The sequence below is a fragment of the Rasamsonia byssochlamydoides genome, assembly GCF_041956645.1.
Source record: "Rasamsonia byssochlamydoides strain NRRL 3658 unplaced genomic scaffold VTN77scaffold_4, whole genome shotgun sequence".
Classification (NCBI taxonomy): Eukaryota; Fungi; Ascomycota; class Eurotiomycetes; order Eurotiales; family Trichocomaceae; genus Rasamsonia; species Rasamsonia byssochlamydoides.
The window spans coordinates 326,713-349,414 of NW_027192387.1; the positions used below are offsets into that span (position 1 = coordinate 326,713).

Below are 22,702 nucleotides of genomic sequence, written 5' to 3' on the forward strand. Positions count from 1 at the left end.
CCGAAGAGAGGAATCATTAGGTAACTACCTAGGTAACTAATTCTATGCAGTCAAGCCTTTTTTTTTTTAATCACAGAATGTGCCGTAAGTGATGCAGGGGGGGAAGAATGACTAACTGGAACGTAAAAAAAAAGAGACAAGATGGGCTTTTCTCTCTCTAGCTGTTTCAAGGCATCCATCCAGTGTGTAGTGTGTGTAATTAGGAAAAACAAGGGTCATAAAGAATATTCGTGTTTTTTCGTGGGGACCATTCCGTTCTCATATCTTCCCTGAATCTTTATTTAAGTGATCATCTCTCACGCCGTCATATAGCTGCCCAGAACCCTCTTCGCTTCGTCGGACAACCGCTCCTGGACGAATCCACTGATGCGGCCGCCATGTTTCGTGTCGGCTTCTTTGAGATACTTCCCAACCCACACCTTCAGATCGGGGCCAGTCTCTGGCCACGGGTCTTTCGGACGTGGTCGCACCGTGTTCAACGCAGTGAATCCAACGCCGAACGCCATGTCGTCCACATCGTGATCGGCAATGATATCGTCCTTGGCAGCAGGAAGGGGTGGCAGCTCCAGCAACTTCAGCAGCGCCTCGCAAGTGTAACCCCATCCTTTCTTGTACCGATTCGCAAAGGCCTCCGAGTTCGCAAGCGTCTTCGTAAAGGAAACAACCCCTGTTTTACGATCCAAAGGACGAGCAAGTTTCTGAGATTCGGGAAGGATGATGTTCAGGTAGATTGGCGTGAAGAGACTTCAACAGTTCGCTATTAGCCACCGGTCCTGTTTCAAGTTGAAAGAATGACCTTCTACTTACTCGGCCTGCACTTTGTCAACAACCTGAATGAAGAAATCTGCACTGTATCCTTTCTCATCATGGGCCGAAATAAAGTGATAGAAACGCACGAAACGCAGAGTGAGATTCTCCGTCTTAGAGTTCTGCAGACGTGTCAAGATAATCTGCATAATGGAAACAAAATACTTCTCCAAGGCGCTCCTAGACCTTCGTCAGACTCGGAGATTGTATTGATTTCGGTAGCGACATTGACTTACGGAGGGAAATTTTCAACAACGCTCTCCAGGAGATCAAATCCATAACTCTCGTTCGCCTTTGTCGAAACGAGCTTCTGGAAAATGCCCAAAATAGGCTCGACCTGATTGTTTTGCATGATATACTGCGCACCTCGGGGGATGATAGAGGACAAAAGGCGGACAAGTGCAGGGACATTGCCTCTTGACTCCCACATAACAGGCATGAGAATCGGAGCGATCAAGTTCTGATAGTAATCTGGCAACGTTGCTGAAGGATTGGCTTCGAGAAGGGCAGCAAACAGCTGGAAGATGTAGGGCATGAATTCTACCACCTATGTCAGCTCGTTCTTCCACATCAAGGAAACCCAATCTGCTCACCTTGAACATCTGCTTGGAGGACCCCGGCAAATGGAGTGTAAAGAGCTTGCTCCAGCTTCGCCGGATTGGCCGGTGCTGCAAATCTAATCATATGTTAGAGACAGCAAATGTGATCCCAGCGATTGAGAGCACATACCGAATGAATGCGCCGAGGGCTTCAAAGTGGAAGTAATAGAAGCGAGGGTTGCTTGGGTTGCCGCTAATAATTTGCGTGATTTTAATCAGGTGCTGTAGAACTGTGTCCGTGTGAGGCACCACATTTTCCCTGATCACGATGAGGACTCTCATGACACATCTCATCAAGAACTCGTTCTCCTGCACTTTCGGGGGCGCTGGATCCTTTTCAATAAGCTGGAACAGATGTTCCAGGAGTTCCTTTGCCAGCGGTGTAATTGCGCTGGGCGCGATGACTGGCTGGCCCTGACCATCAGAGAGATTCAGAACTCGTTCTACAGCGATAGCTGCATAGCTGTAGACAACATAATTCGAAGAGCCCAGATGTTTCACCAGCATTGGAAAGACCTCCTGCCATTGCTGCTTCGTGATGATGCTTCTGAAGATGTAAAGATACTTGATGGCATCAACTTTTAGAATGGGGTGGATGCCGCTTTCAGCAACTAAGTCTGCAGCAAGATTCTTCTGGAAAAAGTCCGCAATGTTCACATGGCGGTTGACGGTAGTGACGCCATGGCTAGCGGTCGCCACGCCCTTTGCGGCGACTGCGGAGAAGAGATAGGTTGCAGTGTCCTTGGATTTCCAGTTCGATGCAGGATTCTTTGCGTATTCTGTAAGATAATGATCTGTATATTTCGAAACAACCTTGGTTACTGTGTCTTCGAATTTATCGGACAACTGTCTCAAGAAGTCTGTGGCCGCCCGCCGTCTTGTATCGCTGTCAGAACCCTCGAGATCGCGTCGGATGAATTCAATTGGCTCGTCTTCAAACAATTCCTCGTCGGATTCACGCAGGCTAATGTTCGGCAGAATGACCTTTTCGATGACCTGACCGAGAGTACCTTCGTCCTGAAAGACCGATGCATGTTCGGTTATGACTGTGATCGACGTCAAGAATTGTAAAGCTCTGCTGACAAGAATATCGTATTTCGTCTCTTGCCCAATGGTGGTCAAAAGATTCCACGAACTTCCAACAAACTGTCCGACGTGGGTGCCAAATACATCGATGTATTTCTGGACAAAGAGGGTAAGAACCTCAAATATGCCGGCTTTAACAAACTCCAGGAGACCGGCTTCGCCCTCATCAGATGTGTGTAACAGTTCATTATCGTACAGTAAGTATTTCAACAAGAGGGTGGCGATAGCCGACAGGTGATCTTCGAACATCGGAGGAAGGTCGTGACAGGATAGATCATAGAGTAACTTGATCATTAGATTGAGCTGGGTATAGCCTTGAGTGAGCTTCTCCTTGTTGGATTTGTTTTCTTCGAGGAACGCATCCAAGCCCTATCCCCTTTTAGCAGTGTCACTCTATAAATGCAGAGATTGAAGAAGTTACCTCAAAAAGAGCCAAGTATGGGTTCCCAAACCGTTCCAACACATGATTGATCTCGGTGTACAGTTCATCGGAGCGGAATAGTGGTCTCCACCTCTTGAAGATCGAATGCGCAACCTGCAGAACACCGTTGTTGACGACTGGATTCTTGGGATCAAGTCTCGAAACCAAGTCCTGAAATAGTCAGCAAATGGCAAGCAATAGATGGATGAGAAAGAAAAGCCAAGTGACATACATCCACGAGCGTATCCCATCTCTCCCAAAAGTCACTGTCAGCAATGACACTGACTGCCTCCCCCAGCTGAGTTTGGATCCCCGCAGGGACGGAAATCATCAAACTGATCAATTCCCGCTTGATGGTGGCTACCTCGTCAGCCGCAAGTTTGTAGTTGCCATCTTCGTCGGTCCAATTTCTCTTGATGAAATTTTTAAAACATAGAGCGCTCGCCAGGCGGGTGTTGTAAGGATAGTTCGCAGAAGCGGTAATCTGAAGGAGCGATAGTGAAAAGCCAGGCTTTTTCTCTTCTTGACGTAGAGCAAGTTCGGCTGCAAGATGTTAGCGAAGGCAACTTCCAGAGTTGGGGGGGGTTGAAACGTGCCTTGCTTGTTCTGTCTTGGATCCAAGCTTGCCTCAAGGAGCTGGGCGACAGCCCCGAGGTTAGCAGCCATTTTGGACCAAAACCAAAGATGGAGGAGACTGAAAGGAAGGACGGAGAGTTGATTAAAAACACAGGAACAAATGCAGCGCTAATAAGATACAAGTCCTGTGGAGAGCGCGGTCACAATCTTCTTGGACGTGACTTATGTCTGTCAAGCAGCTTGCTTGCTTCCTTGTCTGGCAGTTTGTTTGGTGGGCTGCTTTGCAGCGCAAGGCGGTGAGCACAGTAGGGCGGGGTTCAGAGGGGATTTCTGCCGGTCATGTGATTTTCACTCGCCGCCAAATGACGCCGGTGACAAGGTGTGCAGTGGGCTGTTCTCGGAGAAGGGTTGTTCCGAAGTATTCTTCGTTCCAACTCCCCCAGGTGTCTATCAAAGCATTTATGTACAGATAGACAGCACTGGTCTTGGCATGTCGTGATTGCCAAATGCTCCCCCCAAAGATATTGATCACCATATAGTGATCAAGCCTTTCTGCAGGGCCTTCTGTACCATAGAACTGATATTTCTTTGTCCTTTAATCTGGCTGCTGTCTTGTTCTACACTTCTGCTCCCAAGATCTGATGCTGGGAAGGTTCTTCCAACAGGATCCGTTCTCTACCCTCCGCGCTAACTATCGGATGAGGGTTACATTAGATATCTGCAGGCCCCTTTTCACGACACGACATTTTAAGACTTAATGGTACTGAATGCTGCTGGTCTTGTAAAGCCCTCCGCTTCATCTTCTGTCATTATCTGTTCTGGTTTCTCACGACTCTCGACAACTCCCAAAACTCCCCAACCCCACGGCCCACACAAACCTTGACATATGTACCTATCTCCCACGTCAGCTGGCCTACAGTTTTCTGTTTTGTCAGTGACTGACCTCTGCTTCCTTGTGATACAGATCTTGATCACAAATTCAAAATCCTTCTCCTCAAGATTCCCGTCCAGTGGGACGTATGTCGTCCGATAATGATCCTCAGCAAAAGCCATCAGCCTCGACTTTCGCGGATGTCTTTAAGACACTAGCTTCCGGTCGTCAGAAATCTCTGTCTCCGCTTTCGACCCCAGATAACAGTGGAGATCCGGCAAGTAATGGTGTGGGAGGTCGAAGAGGCAGTCGGGTGACATTTGGATTCGAAACGATGAATCGGGCCAGCATAATATCAAACTCTTCGGACACCTCCAGTGCTCCGGAATTCGAGACGGCACTCAGAAACCTGCAGCAAAGTCAGAATCTTGCCATAGCTGCAGATGAAGCTGAGAGTGTAGCCAAGTTCTTGCACAAGTTCACACCAGAGCAGTCTATCGCGTTGTGGCAGGCTGGGGCTTATCTCATCCACGATGAAGACTCAGAGGAGGTTCGAAGGCGAGGGTCAAAGCTGTTGGAAGCAATCGCCAACCGGCAAGACTTGTCTCCAGCAGCAATGCATTATATCTTCGAGAGCATTTCGCGTCCATCCGCACCAGACGTCATACCTGCACGTGTCAATGCGTTGATTGCATTATCGGACAATGGCAGGAAACTGGACTTCACGGACTCCTCCATCTTGCCGACCCTCTCAGCTTGTCTGGTGCCGCTGTACAAAGCGGTTGCCTTAGCGCGGTCGAAGGCGAAGAAAACGAAAGTGCAGCGCTCGAATGGGTCCAGATATGATGATGATGCGAATTTGAACAACTTGCTCCAGTTTGTCGTCGACGTGATCACGCTCCAACGTAATCCTGCGAGCGAGGAAGAGATCGAATCTCTGCTAAATGAGATCTTCACAATATGCAAGAGGACGAGCGTCGCGTTGGATATCAAGAACTCTTTGGCTGTCTTCGACGCTATTGTCCTTTATGCGGAAGTGCCAGAGGGAAGTTTCGTGGGCATGCTGGAAGTCTTGTGCAGTATCCACGCGTCTGTCAGAGCTCTCTCCGGTCCCACCTCTCGAGTAGTCCGCAATCTGGCTAAATCACGAAGACAGGCGGGGATGGTAGATCTTTTGCACTCCTTTCTAGTGGAGGATCCTGATAGCCACGACCGGAATCTCAATGTCGTTCGAGGAGCGATTGATGTCTTCACGGATCTTGTTCGTGCATACGGCCAAGAGGGGTTGCCTCAAATTTCATTTGCTGATGTAGTGAACTCCCTCCACGTCGTGGCCAGAAGAGAAGGCTGTCGCATTGAAGCCGATGTTCTCGAGTTGTCTCTGAGCATGTTGGACGGCGAGTTCGCTTCCGTCTCCATGCAGGAGCCGGATTGGAGGGGCTTTGTGGACCTGTTGATCTTGTGCTCCCGCCACGTTATTGATGGACATGATGGATGTCTTAACTCCGCCCAAGCCGCTGTGTCCGCTTCGCCGTCGAAGACTGCTCCGATGGAAGATAGTCGCTCAAACATTATCGCAAATATCACGCGGATCGCGGCATTGATTGAGAATCACTGGGAAAGGCTGAACGAGCAACAGCAGATCGAGTCAGGGCGATTTCTTATGCTGATTCATCGACACCTTTCGCCCACTCAAGCTAGGTTGCTTCTCAACCTATTCAGGGCGAGACAGTCATGTTTTCCCGGGAAAGATGACTGGGAATCGCAATCGAGAACACTCATTCGAGCCTTTCTCCAACCATCTGATAAGGTCTCAGATGTCCGCATCCTGGCCCTAGAAACGTTGAAGGACGCGATCTTTAGCGATGGAGCTTTCGCTAGTTTTCAGCAAACTGGTCTTATTGAATCTCTTCTTGAGGACTTCCCTGAAGAGAAAGATCCGGTCTATCTCGAGTCATTGGTCTCGGTAATGGTCGACATTGCGGCTACGGGTGATGATACTATGCTACGGTTTATCCTAGACAAACTGAGCTCACCAATGACCTACGATCGGCACAGTGATGATCTCCTTACCTCCGGTCAATCCGAATCCCGTCGCAGCTCTGCTGCAGGTAGTCCGGAGCCGTCATTGTCGAATATCTGCTCTGTTGGGCTAGTCAGGCTGTTTCTTCGTTTCGTCAATGCGTCGGCTGACAGGGCTGCACTGTTGTTTGAGGCTCTCATTTACATAGTCCGGTCATGGGAACGACCTTCTGACTCTCGGCTGACGGTTTTAAAACTCCTCTTCAGGTTACGATGCGATTCAGCAGGTTCAATCATGGTTGTTGCGGACGTTGAGAACGACTTCTTGGTATCGGTGCTATCTCGAACTCTGGATGGAGGATCCAAGCCACCGCCAAGCTTGGAAGGCGCTGGGGCCGATCGCGCCTCAAAGGCCGAAGACAGTCTCGTTGCTCACACTGGCAGATTGTCGTTAAAGGAGCAGTCCACTGCCGCCCCTCTGTCCAAGCCAGTGATGCGCGGGAGTAGTTCTCAATTGCGTAGGTGGGCGCCTCCTGCTTGGGCGTACCTTGAACCAAAGGGCCTTCCAGATGAGCCGCCAACGACTCCTAGTCCATACGTCTACGCCTATGGGCCCCCTACTACGTCGAATGATGCCGAGACTCCGTCTGAGGGAACAGTTGCATTGAAAATCAATTTCTGGCTGGAAACAGTTATCGCCTTGTTGCAGCGCGAATCGGATTGGGATGTTTACAGCTATGTCCTTGCTCACCTTGGACCGCAGTTGGGCAACAGAGACTTCTTCACCAACGCTGTTCCTCAGATTAAACTGCTACGCAGTATCCTCTGCGATCAGATCAAAAACGAGAGTTTTCGTGAACCTCCTGGCCTGTCAGGCATAAAAAAAGCGGATGTTGCTATCTGCATTTTCGAGGCGCTGGCCATGCTTATCAGCTATCATGGACACTTTGCCAAGAGCGAACAGGACGAGCTCGTCCGCGCATTCATGCTGGGAATCATTGGATCCTGGGATGGGACGTCACGAGGGTGCATCCATGCTCTGTCTGTTTGCTGTCATGAAATCCCACTTTCGGTAACCAAATCACTGAACGCTATCCTTGACAAGATGTCGAAAGTGATAACGATGTCCCATCTGGCTGTTCATATTTTGGAATTTCTCGCTCTTCTCGCTCGGTTGCCCGATGTATATGTCAACCTCCGGGAAGAGGAGATCCGCACCGTGTTTGGCATCTGCATCCGCTTCATACAGACTTCGAGAGAGCAACGCTACAAAGCGACCGAGTCTCCAACTTCTCGAAACAGTTCAGCACCGACGAGGCTGAGCGGCGGCCTGCGGGAAATAGCCGCTGCGCAAGCTGAGTCATCTGATACATCTTGGCAGGAGGGCATTTCGAAATATGTGTACACCCTCACATACCACGTCTTGGTCTTCTGGTTCCTGTCTCTCAAGCTTCAGGACCGCGCGAAACATGTCAATTGGATCACAAGTCGACTCATATTTACCGATGAACATGGGAGAGAAGTGGTTGAAGAGCAGAGTGAAGTATTTATTGATTTTATGCAGAGGGTGACATATTCCGATCTGGGCGACACGATTCCTTTTGAAACCTTCCCTCCTTCCCCCGAGCATGGTCCGGTGATAAAGAAGTCATGGATCGTGGGGATGAGTATCGTCACTGTCGAGACTGCCGCAGTGTCTGGTCTGACTCAAATCACAAAACGAATGGCCTCTGGGACGACATACGCAGAGTATAGACAGCGGACGGCACCAGTTCTGCCACATCAAGTTCCTCCAACGCCTGATGCTGTCTCGCTTTCCGATGCGTCCAGTCGGACAGCGATCTTACCCAGTCATGTGCTCCTTCAGATGACAACGACAGCTTTTCCGACTCCCTCGGTCATGCAACCTATTCCACTCCCAGATGACGATATAACACGTCGAGCGATAAAGTCATTTGATCGGAATGACATTGTCGATGGACATAAAGTCGGCGTCATATTCATTGACAAGGATCAGACCACAGAGGCTGAAATCCTGGCCAATACGAAGGGCAGTCCCGACTATGACCACTTTTTGACCGGCCTGGGAACTAAGGTGGCGTTGCGCGGTGCTCAATTCAATACCCAGGGTCTTCATTGCGATGTTGACGGCGAGTATACATATGCATGGCGGGACCGCGTGACCGAGATCGTTTATCATATACCTACAATGATGCCTACCAATCTCGAAACTGATCCCTCGTGCATTAACAAGAAACGTCACATTGGCAACGACTTTGTCAACATCATCTTCAACCGGTCGAATCTACCTTTCAATTTCGAGACTATACCGTCGCAGTTCAACTTTATCAACATTGTCATCACCCCAGTGAGCCGAATTGCTCCTCGTGACTTTGACAAGGTTCAAGCGGAGGACGACGATACAGACTACAATAAGCAATTCTACTCAGTCAAGGTGATGACCAAGCCTGGATTCCCAGAACTGTCGCCGGCTGCCACACCGAAAGTTATCTCTGGCAAGAACCTCGCTGCCTTTGTCCGCATACTCGCAATGAATGCCTCCGTCTTCTCACTTGTCTGGAACCGCGAGGGGGGTGAGCATATATCGTCGTGGCGCAACAGACTGCGTGAGATCAAGCGCCTTCGTGAGCGTGTGTTACTTGCTCAGACTCAGGCCCCAGCAGACACCGGGGAAGGAAGCTACTTGGGCTATCGGCGCAACACGAAGGCCAATCTCTACCCCGAGGACGGGCCATCGCGACCTGCGGTGCGAACTGATTTCAGTGCAGATTGGAACACGGCGGCGGACAACAATGTTTTCCAAGCCTTGGACTTTTCTCGGTGGACTAGATGAACAGACCTCTTTCCTTGCATGCTCATTCCACCTTCCACTTGTAAACTTTTGCAACACGGCAACTCTTCCAGCGAAAATTCGTGATCCGAATCATATTTTTCTTTTCCTGTACATCTCTGACGATACAATAATTGGGCCTACACCGGTGTCCTTAATACCCTCTAAAAGTTTTGTGATTACTTTGTTTCTTTCCCCTCTTCGCCCTCCTTCCTCTTTGCTATGTTTATTTGGCTATTTCACAAAAAGAAAGAAAAGAAAACGTTTGATTCATTCGAGGACACTTTACACTGGTGGGAAGAGTCGTTTTCGAATCTGCTTGTCTGCTGGGTCGGCCAGAGGCAGCAATAACCTGCGCCGGTTTGGGTGGTCGGCATGGATGGGAGATTTGATCAGATGGAAGAGAAGCAACGCAAGCAAAGTATCTAGCTTGCACTGCAGCTTGTGCTACGAAGTGATGCGATGACGATTGATGTGATGTGATTGATATCTTGGTGACATGAGGAATGAAAATGTTGATATCGGGAAGGGAAGGGGAAAAAGAGAGGAAGAAAAAGGAAGAAAAGTGAACGACAGGGAAAAAAAAGGAGATGATGAAGAGAAGAGGCAAAAAAAAAAGAACATGAAACGGAAGAAGTCTCTCTACTTATTCTACCTATTAGATTAGGTACAGTACAGTACAATACATTAATGAATGAAATGAATGGATTATTACCTCGACTCGACTCAACTCAACTGAACTCCCTTTTTTTCAAGTCTCGTGTGTACATACATACATAGATTAAATAAATAGTATTAAATAAATAAATTGTGATCTCACCTGATTTCACCTCACCTCCCCTCACCTCACCTCCTCCGCGGTATCCCAATGAATTAATTAAATTAGTATTTCCCCTTTTTTTTTACCATGTCAAAAACATGAAAAGTATTAACTAATTAAAATGATGAACGGTTAACCAGGTTCCTTTCCACATAGGTCGAGGTCGACCTGTAGCAGTCAGAGTTTAATAAAGTTTTTTCGGGAGAGATGTAGGCTGTATGTACTTAGCTGAAGAATTTGCGTGTTGAATTAAATTAATTTATTAATATTATATTATACACTAGTGCATTCTGCATTCATATTATTTTTTTTAAAAAAAAAAAGCCCCTAAGTGACAAACACATACTACTTAGTAGTGGGGGGAGTAATTTTGAGGTTATTTATTTATTGTAGACGGAAACGATAGAATTGTATAATATTATGAGAAAACAGTGTGAAGAAAAGATGAAGAAAACAAAATTAAACAGGTTGATTTTAACCTCTAAAAAAAAACCAACGTGGTTGATCGATCAAGGCTTCCATCTATCTATCTATCTATTTATCTCCTTCGTTTGTTTCGGGTAATTTAATATAATAAATAAATACTGGCTTGCTTCACGGGTAATATCACAACTAACTACCCGGGACTCCAAGGCGCTGACAGGAATGAATGATAGACTTTTGTTAATTTGGTACTATTTGGTACAGCATATCCCTACCTAGGTAAGTAGGTATATATGGATAGACATTCTTCTGATTGAATTGCCTATGTATTGCATAAATGATCCAGGCCAATATTCACGCTGCAACAGCAACAGCAACAACAATAGCAATTCAATAATACAGGGCAATCAAAGAAACAAAAAAAAATTCATTGAACGAATGCCTCTTCTTGATAGATAGAGTCGACCCTACCACCCAAAAACCTCCGCCACGCTGACCGTGTTCCAACGCACCGCGCCAACAGCAACAAGCGCAACAACTAGATCCACGATTCCCAAAACAGTGGCACCCATCATGAATCGAGGACTGAAAATGCGGTACAGCATCAGGTGGCGCCGCAGATGGCCTGCCCACATCGTCGTGGCGAGGTTGATGGTCGCGTAGTACAGTACATGCGTCGACGCGGCCTGCACCACGTCCGAAAGAAGACGGAGCATAGGGCTGTTCGACGACGACAACGACGTCGTCGCCTGTGCAGAGACCAATTGCATCGGGATGCGGCCTTCGGTGTCGATGGGTCGCTTCCACAGGACAGTTAGGGGCACGGCAACAGCGGCAAGGATCTGTGCACCGAACGTGTTGAGCACGACGAGAAGAGGGGACCACGGATACTGCACCGTCGAAAGGGCAACGAACGCGCTGTCCCACTGGATGCTGCTCAGCGTGGCCTGGTGGCCGGTCTTGAAGAAGTGGAACGACCCCAGCAGGCCCAGCACGATGGGCCCGATCGCCGAGTTGCTGGTCGACAGCCCGTTCGTGTCGAGGATCTCCAGCAACGAGAGGATCTGCCACAGCTGCAGCCCAATCGCACCCTGTCCCATGGGCTTCTGCACCAGGGCAATACCGAGGCAGAAATTGATGACTAACAGGAAGAACCTCGTTCCATGAACATTGCCAAACCCTAGGATCGTGACCGTCGTCCTCCCCGGCTGTTGTTGTCCGGATTTCTCGCCGTCGGGAGTGACTCCCCCTGGTGTCACGTTGATGCTCACACAAGGCTTCGCCCAGACGAACGTAGTCGTTCCCGCAGCGAAGGCAATCGCAAGCACCAGTTGGGCGAGAAGAACTCGTATGGATTTCAGGGTATCTTTACTACCCAAAGTAAACCACTCTCCACCGTCTGCTGCATCTAGCGTCCAATAGATCGCAGAGATAAGCAGTCCAACACGCAAAGCAAACCCGATCCACAACGTCGCGGATCCCTCGTAAGACTTCGATCCGGCATAGAAGGACCGTATAACGGCAGGCAGGAAAAACGTGACTAAGAACGGGATGACCAGTTGCCACGGCGCTGAAGTTGAGGATGTGCTGGAAGCATAGTAGGTAGAGCGACAGAAAGGCATCTGTTCCTCGCGACACAGGCGGGAGAAAGACGCCAATCTTCCCAGGATAACAAAGAGGATGGAGTGATATACTCCCAGAACCCTGTCGGACGTCGATTTCTGACGCATCGAGGAGATGCCTGCAAGGACCCCGAAGGTAGTGAGGAAGAACAGCAAGATCTGATCCTCCCAGATGGTATACGAATTGGATGCGAAACCGATGGACTGCGAAACTGTGAAAAGAACAGCAAGCCAGCCCCAGAGAGAATTTGGAAAAGGCGACTTGAACGCTGAAGGGATCCAGAACACGGTTGAGACGGCGCCTAGCATGGAGCCTACAGCAGCGCCTAGTAGTACATTCTCGAAAATGAGTGAATCCTCCAGCCCAGCATACTTTGACAGAAGACCAGCACCGGTACCCACACCCGATCCCAGTCCGATTCGTAGAAGTAAGAAGGAATTGAAGTTCGTCCGGTCGACCCGTAACCCTCTGGCGTAGAGAATCAACATCACGATTCCACCGAAAAGGATTGCGATTCCTTGAATCATGCTGGGTATATCGAATCGCGCCCATAGGCTGCGACACACGGCCAGAGTATCACGTTGGTATTCTCGATACGCATTGTAGACCGACCGTAGTTTATCGGAACTCGAATGCCCGGACTCTGTCAGTTTGTTCCACTCGTTCTCCGCTTGCAGCCACAGAGAAAGCGGCCCTGAAGTCTGGCTTTCATCGATACCCCGAGCAATCGCATAGTGATGTTGGTATCTCTTGATCTGGGCTGACGTCAGGCGATTGACCGTCGCCAGATTCTTGAAATCAGAGCCTGAGCGTCCGACAAACGCCTCCTCGATTGGTGAACCCAGGTTATTAAACGGTATCGGCATACCCAGCAGCAGAGACAAGGTGGGAACAATGTCAATCTGCGGAATAGGACGCTCCTTTGCGTTCTTTGGGGGTGTGGTAAAATCCGGATTTGTGCGACCGAAAATACCTTTCTTCGAGTACATCCACAGCGCGGCCTCAACTTCGTCATCCGACTCGCCTCCGTGATCTCCCTTGGAGTCCATGCCATGGTCTCCTACAACAACGAGAAGCGTCTTATCATCAACCCGTGCGATGAGATCTCGTATCACCTGGTCCATTTGCTTCAATTTCGCCGCCATGGCAGCATGATCCGGGCCGTACCGATGGCCAGCATGATCGACACCGAGATAATGCCCAAATATTACATCCCATTTCGTTGCATTGTCCGGATGTAGCAGTGGGAAGAGGTGCTCGTTCACGCCGTTGTCCACGGTATGTAGGTCCCAAACATTGAAGGAATCGAAAGGGTGGGTAAGGTTGGGATGGAAATAGTCCGGAAACAGAGCATGCCAAGTATCGTCACCCAGATGGACCAAGGTCTTGCCCGCCGCACGCAGTTGTGCAACTAGATTGTCCTCATCAATCGCCGTGCCTGCGAAATTGGAGCCAGCATCTACAAAGGTGGGCAGTGTGCCGGTAGTTAAGCCTTTCAACCGCTGCAGCGTTGTCGTTGGCGGATCAGCGATGAACGGCAGCAAGAATGCATTTTCGGGGCTCTGCACTGCCGTCTCATACAGGACGGGAATGTTGTTGTGGAAGATATGTGGCTGTTCGCCTTCCACTGTCGGGTGGAAAGGGACGGTAAAGTCGTAGCGAAGAGCATCAATTAGAATGAAGATCGCCTTGTCGAAAGTCTTCGGGTGCCAACATCCCTTCTCTGGATTTCCAGTATCTGGTCGCGTGCTCGATCCTGCTGAGTCCGGTTCATCAAACGGAAGCACCCCGCAGCTGGACTTGTCTTGGAGGACCAATCGAGTCAATAAAAATCCCTTGGTGAAGAAATAAATACCGATGACATGCAAGAGGCTATCAGAAAACGGGCATGTATATTAGCACAACTAGACAACCAGCTTAAGGTAAAGGTGCAGTTTCTAGACTCCACGAGACGTTGAAGTCAACATTTCCAGTAAAAGGACTCACGTTATCCACAACAGCACCCCCACCAGACCAAGGTGTTTCACTTTGAAGTCTCTCTCCTTTTCCTGCAATTTCTCCTCTTTCTTGGCTTTCAGGGCCCTTGCTGGGTCCTGGCTTACTTTTCCCGCATGTTTATGAGCTTCAGGCGTACTGTGCGCTTTCGACCACTGTGACTTTGTCTCGTTGTATTCGGATGACAGTGATCGCGGCGGCCGTGGTGAGGATCCTGCTAATCTGATATTGTCTGGATCGGCATTGCTGTCCAACGATCCCCCCACGGGTTTATCAGAGAGCATCACAAATGGCTGTCCTCAATTGACGATTTGAGCTTCGACGCAATGAATGAATGGCGAGTTGCGGGGGAAGAGTTCCCGGGGGAGGAGAATAGCGAGCGAAGAGGAGAGGAGAGGAGAGGACAGGATAGGATTTCCTGACGAATTCAGGACGATGGCATTGGATCGACAGAGTGAGGCGAGCTGGAAGTTCTGCTTGCTTCGTGCTTTTTGCGATATCTCTGCAGATGAAACGTTGCGGGATCAGATCAAGTGACAGGCGTACTGCTAGGAGGCAAAAACATTATGTAGCTACTACTATAATCTTCCAAAGAACGAAAGAAATCCCTCAAGAAAGGAGAATGGGGACTGTGGAGAGAAAATACTCCGTAATTGCACCCCGAATGGATGGAGGAAGAGGAGTCCCCACTGATTGCTGCTGTCGCGGAAGCCAACGGCTTCGGACACGAACTCGCGGATAGCTTTTGGAGGGCCGGTATTGGTCAATAAATCGACGTCGGGACGCCGACACAGGCCGAGCTGCCTCCTACTGTCACTAAGTGTACGGAGGAGACAGGTGTAGACATCAATAACGAATTATGCGAACAGAGTATAATTTCATTGGTCAGTCTAACCAGTAAATCTCGCTAAAACGGACTTTATCCTCGGGATAAAAAGTCAACCCATGGATTACATACACATGGACAATGTCTGATGAAAAGAAGGTTACTCTATCTAAGTAACATTATTCACAAGCTACCCACAAAGACACCCAGATGCCTTGGAAGGCCAGAAATGAAGGAAAAGAAACCAACAAAGATAAAAACACGGACCACAAGGTCAAAAATAAGCAGAAACCGCTGCGCAACACCGTTTCCGGCCCTAGGAACATGGCAGGGTCGAAAAGGATGCCAGGGGCGTCGGTGCGCGCGAGCAGAGAAGAATGTACGACAAACAAATATCCGGTCAACCGGTTTTTCCCCCAAGAAAAAAAAAAGCAAAACAAAGTCCAGTGAATATTCACAAATGTTCTGATACTTGCTCAGGACAAAGGCCAAATCCGTGGCGCGGTGAAGGCGAAACTGATGCGCTCGCGGCGGTCCATCCAAGACATTAACAATTAAATCTGGGTGATCTTGACGGTAGAACGGAAGTAGACTTTGTATATGTGCAACCTCAAATAAGCGAGCAGTCAACTCGTCATGGGGATATCAGAATGGAAAATAAGGAAAAAAAAAAAGAATAAGAGTCACGCCCGATGATTCGTCATGCTGGTGGGGTCGTAGAAGCAGAAGTATCGCAATCAGTTTGTTGCGAGTCGGTCGATCCTTAGAGAAGCTGCCGAGACTAGAGGAAGGCTAATCGGTGAGATATTTCTATGAATATCGCTTGCTGTCTTCCTTTTCCTTCAAGCCGCCCATGCGCTCGAGGTCGAGGGACTGGAATCGACCGGAATCGCTGGACTGGTAGGGAGGAAGGTCCTCGTCTGGACAAGGTTCCAGTCCGACGCCGCCGGTCTCGCCGATGCGCACCACTACTACACGGCCAGACTTGCGCTTGCCGGACTCATCCTCCTCTTCTGGGAAGGTGATCCGGATCTCGGGCACGGCGCTGGGTGGAGGGCTAGAAGAGTTCTCGAGCAGATTGCGCTTCTCATTGTAAACGTATATGGACTCAGTTCGGCCGTTCTGGCTGGTCGTGATGGTGAGGCGGCGATTGTTTGTGGATTCGTCGTATGCCGGAGGATCGGACTGCCTGGAACGACGCTTTTGACGAAGGAGCAGCAGAGCACCGACAAGCGTGATTCCAAAGAGCACCAGCACCAACAACGAGATCAAAAGGTTAACCGTGGAAGGAGTCAATCCCGTTCCCTGATCGTCGCCTCCATTATTATTATTATTGTCGGAATCCCGAGCGACGAAAAACCGAAGCGGAGCCATATCTGCCACGACAGGTCGATCGAAGAGAACGCAGGCGACACCCCAATTCTATTCGTACCTTTCCTCCAGAGGCGGTAATCACCAGATACGCGCGCCACGCGGTTCACCGGGTAGAAAAAGAGCGACGAGGATGTGTGGGTGTAAATCGTTACGTGAGTCGGTCAGTTGTTTTTTTTTTCTCAACGACAGACAATAGACTTCGAACGAACGGACAGCGAGGTGAGCAGCTAAAGGAGTGAAGCTGCTGGCACCCGCTCTGATTCAAGGGAGTGAAGGGAGAAGGGAGGGTGAAGGGTCGTGAGAATGTGGAAGTTGGACAGGAGGAGAGGAGGTTGCGGGTGAGGAGGAGAAAAGGGAGTACAACGCAGAGAGCGTCTGGGGGATGGCCCCTGGGCGTTCTCGACCTGAGCTGCTAACCTGTTAGGCCACGCGCTCACGATGTTGGCAACTTTGGCGCCCTTGGCATGCGTGCTCTATCCCTATCCGGGGCTGGCTTCAAGGCCGGCCTGACACCAACAGCTGCAACGGCCTATCATAGGGCAATGGTGCCTGGGTCGACCTTAACCGCCGTCGTCCGAGCTGATGGCCGCAGGAGCAGTCATTCGCTGCAGGGAGGCCAACTATTGAAAATGTGCTGCCATATTTGGCGTCACGCATCCTGACATGAATCTGGTTCGGAGACCTTTTCCATCTTCAACCTGTTAACAGGAGATAAGAATATCATATCAAATACGGAGTTCTCCGCAAGAGCTAACTAGCCATGCAGAACAAGGTTACAGGTCCAGAACATGAGTTCTTAATCGGCAGAGACGGACTCACGCGACTCCTTCCAATGCAGGAAGGGTTCGATTTGATGTGACAAACGCAATCGTATTGTTCAAGAATCTCTCCGTAATAGCAATCCCTCGGTCAAATGCACGCTATAGATATTAGCAGCAAAGATTCTATCCAACAGTATTCCGTACTTTCACAATATTAATCATAACAGTACGGCGTAACTCTCCAATATTGAACTGCCTCTTCGAGAAGTCGATGCACGGACCCAGAGCGAAATTGCGCCGGCGATCAGGGGTACATCCAATCAAATCACCGGCCGACCTGATAGGATCGTCATCATTATGTGATAATTTAAGCTGCATAGAAAACATTGGAAGGCAAAGACAGGTTATCATTATCGATAGTAAATAAACCCCTCTCTAAGCCAAGAATAATTCATCATAATAATACAAACAAACAAACAAACAAACAAACAAAAATAGCAAACAATTACCTAGGCAAATTACCTAGGTAAGCACTAGCACATGCCACATTGCCGTCTCACACCCCATTTTCTATACTCGGTACGGAGTAGAAGGGGGCCGAGTGGTTTATCGTTAGCGTCCATTCTTTAAAAAGAAATCCGTCAGAGGAAACATTGCCATTGTTTGAATCGTACGGAATGCTGTGTTGCAGTTGTATACGGAGTAAAGCAAAGGTACCCGCAGCACTATCCATTATGATTATTGGCTAGAGGACTGCAAACAAGCAGCAACAAAAGTCTTCAATCCATAGTGGGGTTGACTTAAGAGCCCTGATTTCATTTCTGCCTGTTCACGAGACTGCCTACCCAGGTAATTAATCACCACTCTCCCTGCCCAGCGAGGGAGGAATCCCTCCAATTGTGGAAAAGAAATTCCATGGATTAGGTGGACATTCATACCATAACTAGATCCCCTCCATCATAGAATAGTCTTGTGAATTATCGCAAGTCAGGTACCCAGGCAGAGATTCGTTGTAGATCCTTCGTGGCGATGAGAATTTTCTCGACAACAGTACTCCGGAGTAGACATCTTACAGATCAGTCGACCTACCAAATTAGCGCCCCCACCTCGCTTGGCGCCAAGAGGTCAATTCAGTCAATTCAAGTGATCTGTTCATTCGACCTACCAACGGACTGAATTCCTTTACTACTTTACCATCCAGAGATATCATGTAATAATTAATTCAAAAAAAAAGGAAAAAAAGGAAAAAAAAGGAAAAAAAGGAAAAAAAGGAAAAAAAAAAGGAAAAAAAATAGGAAAAAAAATGGGAAAAAATGGGAAAAAAAAAGAAAATACATTGCTAGTTGATAGCTATAGAAAACGAGGAAAAAAGAAAAATTCAGGGGCTAGCCGCGGATCGAACGCGGGACCTGCCGTAGACGACAATTTTGAATTGTTCCCAAAACGGCAATCATACCACTAGACCACTAGCCCGGTGTTGAACAATCGGAAATTAATACCGATTTAATTTCTATTTTCCTCAGAATTTATGTATATATGAGTTTCCATTGCGACTCGAGTATGGTTGCAAGAAGATTCGTCATGATTTAAATATATTAGTTAGGTAGGAACCAGTTCTGTTGGTCAGAGGTTTTAATAATATTCCCACCAAACATCAAGAAGCTCTTACGTTTTTCCGATTCGAGATCACCGTGTCGAGCATAGCAGATCCTACCGACTGTAGGGGGGAGTCGCAGCAATTACCGATATAAAGGACTTTTGGCTGCACTGTACAGTATGTATATTCTTTCTCTTCCTTTCCTAAGTAAAGACATTGTGACATGTATGTAGTAAGTAGAGTTTTACTTTAGCCGATTCAATAAACGGCAAAAAAAAGCATTGTTCCTCTTAGTTCTAAATACACATGCACCATTGATGAAACACAGCAGAGAGGAAAGGTGAGAGGGACGAAGTAAGAATTGGCAATCTTATGTATCGGCAACGGCTACATTTGACGGCTGTCGGTGCTCCAAGTGGGCATGTACTGTACGGCTATTGTGGTCCAAAGCGCCGCAGGTACTGCATCGTCGAGGTGATCTGATATTCCACTGCTTATAGATACTTGTGTCGCGAGTCGATGCTGTAAGCGTTTCTCCCTAGCCCTCACAGTTAGCTCCCATGTCCTCCTCCGTTGTTCTGAATTTATGAATAGCCTCCTTTCATCCCTAGACATGAAGATCCTCTTGACAGGCGGAATTGATTGTAGTAATCTTCCACAGGCACAACGGTAGAAATTTGGAATGTCTTGCATCTCCGCCTTCCAAATTGTTTGGAGCCTTGCTCCACACAGGAGGCATAGCACCCTCACTTCTTTTAACGTCTGTATATATATATATATATAAGCTAATTTATTATTCTAACTTCTAATAATCTTTTATTGAGTTAATTACTTTATTTAAAGAGATAACAAATCTCGTAAGATTTAAAATATATAAAATGATAGAGAAATGTAATGCAAAATGATATCTTTTACAAAAAATTTTTTTGACAAAAAAAAAAAGGGATGAAAATGACTAAAAACAACTCAAAATTAATAAAAAAAAACCTGAAAATTCATCTCTAGACTTAGGCTCTTTTATATTTATCCCGTCAGTGATACCATCAGTGTATAGTGGAAGATTGGAGTCACCCCGATCTGTAAAAATGGTAATCGTGTAGGTCATCCAATTTGGGTCCTGAAGACAAATAAATAAATGGACGGCATGCACACGAGAGCTGTCACATCGATCCGGATTATCTGATTGCTCCATCACTTCATCTCAGGCATCGAGCAATAAACAGAGGTCTATTACATAGCAAGGCACCGAGTGACAAGCAGAGTAGTACGATGTGAGTAAGATGATCATGGAAGACATTGAATACTTTCGACAGGGCTCTAGACTCGATAAATACCCGGAAAACGCGACGCATTAAATAAATATCGTGGTCATTATGAAGGAATAGGATGAGCTCTTCGATCTCTGAAACTTCCCTCAACAGTCGGTGAAAGATGAGCCCAGACGCATCGTCTCCACAATGCGGATTTCCTGCCTTTTGTCATTGCGTTTTCCCTCTGATAGGACATTTTGTATGTAATCATGATGTGCATCCAACGGTCGTTCCATAGAATACGAGTCAGCCCACAAACACTTGCCAGTGGCTTCGCCGGGGCGATCCTTGTCCAGACTGACAACTGTGTCACGCCCGAACGAGGTTCCGTGTATCATTATAAAGATTAATTGGCCACAAAGTGCGGATGGACTGTAAGACAAATGACAGAACCTGCACGCCTGGGGAGCCAGATCTCCTTTCCAACCCCGCCAGAGGGAACCACCGGTACCAGAGGGAGTGGCGATTTCTTTCATAGGATAAATCCCCAAGCGATGCTTAACTCTGGTTCAATAGAGACTGTTTTCTCTACACCGCTCTGAAGTCGAGAGCCAAGTCTGCAGCAGCGTACTTTAGAAGGGCGAAAGGAGAAGAGGCAAATGTCACACAGCCGTGCCAAGACTGTGTATCCGATGCTTTACTTGCATAGGACGACATGGCATGGCCCACTGCCAGCTGTGCAACGCTAGCCTCTGGGGCTTGGAAGGGGATGCAAGGTCGAGAGTGGCCGACAAACCATCTTCCGTGAATAGTATGTCATGTATGTAGGATGTTACTTTGGGCTGTGTCATCTGAAGGCGTCACAATAAGATCAGTTCAAGCTTCCAGTTGTATAGTGTCACAATCCAATGCAGATGAAGTGGCCATATCTGGCGACATTGCCGCGAGAATGAGCAGTACGTACGGAGTAAACAGGTGCAAGCTGCAACTGACAGGTGAACACGTGACCACATACCGCGTCAACTGTTCAAGACGCGTCCATCGAATGAGATGGTTGCACCAGCGATCATGATGATGATGATGTCGACAGGAGATGATGACAGCAATCTTCAGGTGAACTCTGGGAATCGGAAAGGAAGGGAAGCGGGGAAAGAGGCTATATCCACCCGGATGCCTGAAGCAAGGGGCTAGTTGACTCGAGCCAAGGGAGATCTGGCACCCGCCAGGCCATCTGGATCGACAGTTATTAGTTAAATCGAACACTCCACCTGGCTATTGTTCTGGAGGCCGATTCGGACAATTTTGCCCTTGTGGAATCCCACTGATGCCAAGACCATCCCTGCATACCTCTTGACCAAGATTCTTCCCGATGAAACGAGAGGAAGTCCTCGAGGCGCTGTAGAGAGAAAGGCGGTATCAGTGAGGCTTTGTGAGAGTAAAAGAGGGTAGTCCACCTGACTCGAATGTCGTTTTTTTCTTTGGACTACGTTGCCAACGATGTCCTGTGCTGTCATCTGGCGTCTCGCGATCATTATGGAGTGACCAGGTTGTCACTTTCGACCCACACCCATGGCGGTTGGAACAGCAATTATTGACGGGAGAAGCAATGATCATGGGAGGGCGAAAACAAATCAAAGGAGGGACCCAGGGTTCTCCTCGTTCATTCATTAGTTATTAACCTTAGTTGACTCTTTCTGAGTAACATCAAGATCCTAATAGGCGAGCGAAGGAGGGGAAAAGGAAGCCCGAGTCTAGATCTGAACGCAGATCCGATCGTACCGTTAGACGCCTACCTAGACGTGCAGCACCCAAACTGGACTAGATAGGAGACGGTCTGCCTACTAGTGATTATTGAATGAATTATCAGTTCTATACTCTAGTCGACAGCATATCGACAAAATATCAATTTATTAGTGAACTAGGTATTCAGTGGTCGATGATGATCGACGGTATCAATGAATGAATCATCAGTCGGCTCAGTAGAGATCTTACCCCTCATTGTGCCGCACACAGATGTGGGTTTCTCCCGTCTCAACCAAGGGGCGGTCCTCCCTTGGGGGCCCCTTGTCCTTGGGATACCAGAAGCAGCATCGCTTGGAATTGATGTCCGAACTGGCATGATGAGTACTGCTTTGTTTGTACCTTTGTTGGGGGTCGGTGGTTGCTCACTCAACCCGTGCTGTTGCTGTAATTAGTAACTAGTCACAACTCAGAATGCCTTTGTTCCAGACAGGGTGATGACGATGATATCTATCTATCGATCAATTGACAGCAATTTTTTTCCCTCCCTCCCTCTTTCAGCATGGACACGACACCCCATCTGCACCAAGCCCTACGGGGAGAGATTGTTTAGCAACTGATCTGCCATCTGACGTCGGCGACAAGCCAGCCCTGTTGGGGCGGTGGCCTGAGCCACCAGAGCCAAGGGCGGGCGCCAAACGGGGCTCTAGTGAGAAGCCTAAATGGCAGCCCCGGGGGGAATGGGCGGCCCCGAAGCTTTGGGCGCCGCCGGGCGAGAGTTCCCAGTCCCAACTGGGCGCCCTTAGGCTCCTAGGCTCCAAGAGTGCTAGGCGGCAGGCCCCTCTCTCGCTAGGCCTCTTTTTCTCTTTCTCGCTCCTAGCCTTGGGCCTTCCGTCTGGTGGGCCACCCGCGGCGTAAGGTAAAATAGGTAAAGTAACGGTCTTGGGGCAGCCGCACTAGGCCCCAGATACCTGGGCTGTGGCGTAATTCCTTAGGGCAGCCACGTACTTTGCCGTCCGAGTAGCAGAACGCGTACTGTCACAGCATTACCGCCAAACCC

The 22,702-nt window shown here is 48.5% G+C and overlaps 6 protein-coding genes and 1 non-coding gene across 7 annotated transcripts; 2 read left to right on the forward strand and 5 right to left on the reverse strand.

Annotated features, from left to right (window-relative positions):
* Window positions 1-296: 296 nt before the first annotated feature.
* Window positions 297-3,579, reverse strand: VTN77DRAFT_5464 (uncharacterized protein; the record flags this gene model as incomplete). Its single annotated transcript, XM_069421636.1, has 8 exons — window positions 297-744; window positions 808-987; window positions 1,044-1,347; window positions 1,401-1,483; window positions 1,537-2,861; window positions 2,914-3,084; window positions 3,146-3,456; window positions 3,510-3,579. 8 exons carry the CDS (start codon window positions 3,577-3,579, stop codon window positions 297-299), a joined length of 2,892 nt encoding a protein of 963 aa, XP_069281619.1.
* A 929-nt stretch (window positions 3,580-4,508) lies between these two features.
* On the forward strand, window positions 4,509-9,236 carry VTN77DRAFT_5465 (uncharacterized protein; the record flags this gene model as incomplete). The annotated part of the gene is made up of 1 exon (XM_069421637.1): window positions 4,509-9,236. One exon carries the CDS (start codon window positions 4,509-4,511, stop codon window positions 9,234-9,236), a length of 4,728 nt encoding a protein of 1,575 aa, XP_069281620.1.
* A 1,707-nt stretch (window positions 9,237-10,943) lies between these two features.
* On the reverse strand, window positions 10,944-14,378 carry VTN77DRAFT_5466 (uncharacterized protein; the record flags this gene model as incomplete). The annotated part of the gene is made up of 2 exons (XM_069421638.1): window positions 10,944-13,971; window positions 14,086-14,378. 2 exons carry the CDS (start codon window positions 14,376-14,378, stop codon window positions 10,944-10,946), a joined length of 3,321 nt encoding a protein of 1,106 aa, XP_069281621.1.
* Window positions 14,379-15,730: 1,352 nt separating this feature from the next.
* VTN77DRAFT_5467 (uncharacterized protein) lies at window positions 15,731-16,294 on the reverse strand (the record flags this gene model as incomplete). Its single annotated transcript, XM_069421639.1, has 1 exon — window positions 15,731-16,294. One exon carries the CDS (start codon window positions 16,292-16,294, stop codon window positions 15,731-15,733), a length of 564 nt encoding a protein of 187 aa, XP_069281622.1.
* A 649-nt stretch (window positions 16,295-16,943) lies between these two features.
* VTN77DRAFT_5468 (uncharacterized protein) lies at window positions 16,944-17,442 on the reverse strand (the record flags this gene model as incomplete). The annotated part of the gene is made up of 3 exons (XM_069421640.1): window positions 16,944-16,992; window positions 17,114-17,214; window positions 17,260-17,442. The coding sequence occupies 3 exons, from the start codon at window positions 17,440-17,442 to the stop codon at window positions 16,944-16,946; spliced, it is 333 nt and encodes a 110-aa protein (XP_069281623.1).
* A 994-nt stretch (window positions 17,443-18,436) lies between these two features.
* VTN77DRAFT_t24 lies at window positions 18,437-18,528 on the reverse strand. The gene has a single exon. It is a non-coding gene; the product is annotated as a tRNA-Pro (tRNA).
* A 3,329-nt stretch (window positions 18,529-21,857) lies between these two features.
* VTN77DRAFT_5469 (uncharacterized protein) lies at window positions 21,858-22,560 on the forward strand (the record flags this gene model as incomplete). Its single annotated transcript, XM_069421641.1, has 2 exons — window positions 21,858-21,917; window positions 22,288-22,560. 2 exons carry the CDS (start codon window positions 21,858-21,860, stop codon window positions 22,558-22,560), a joined length of 333 nt encoding a protein of 110 aa, XP_069281624.1.
* Window positions 22,561-22,702: the final 142 nt, after the last annotated feature.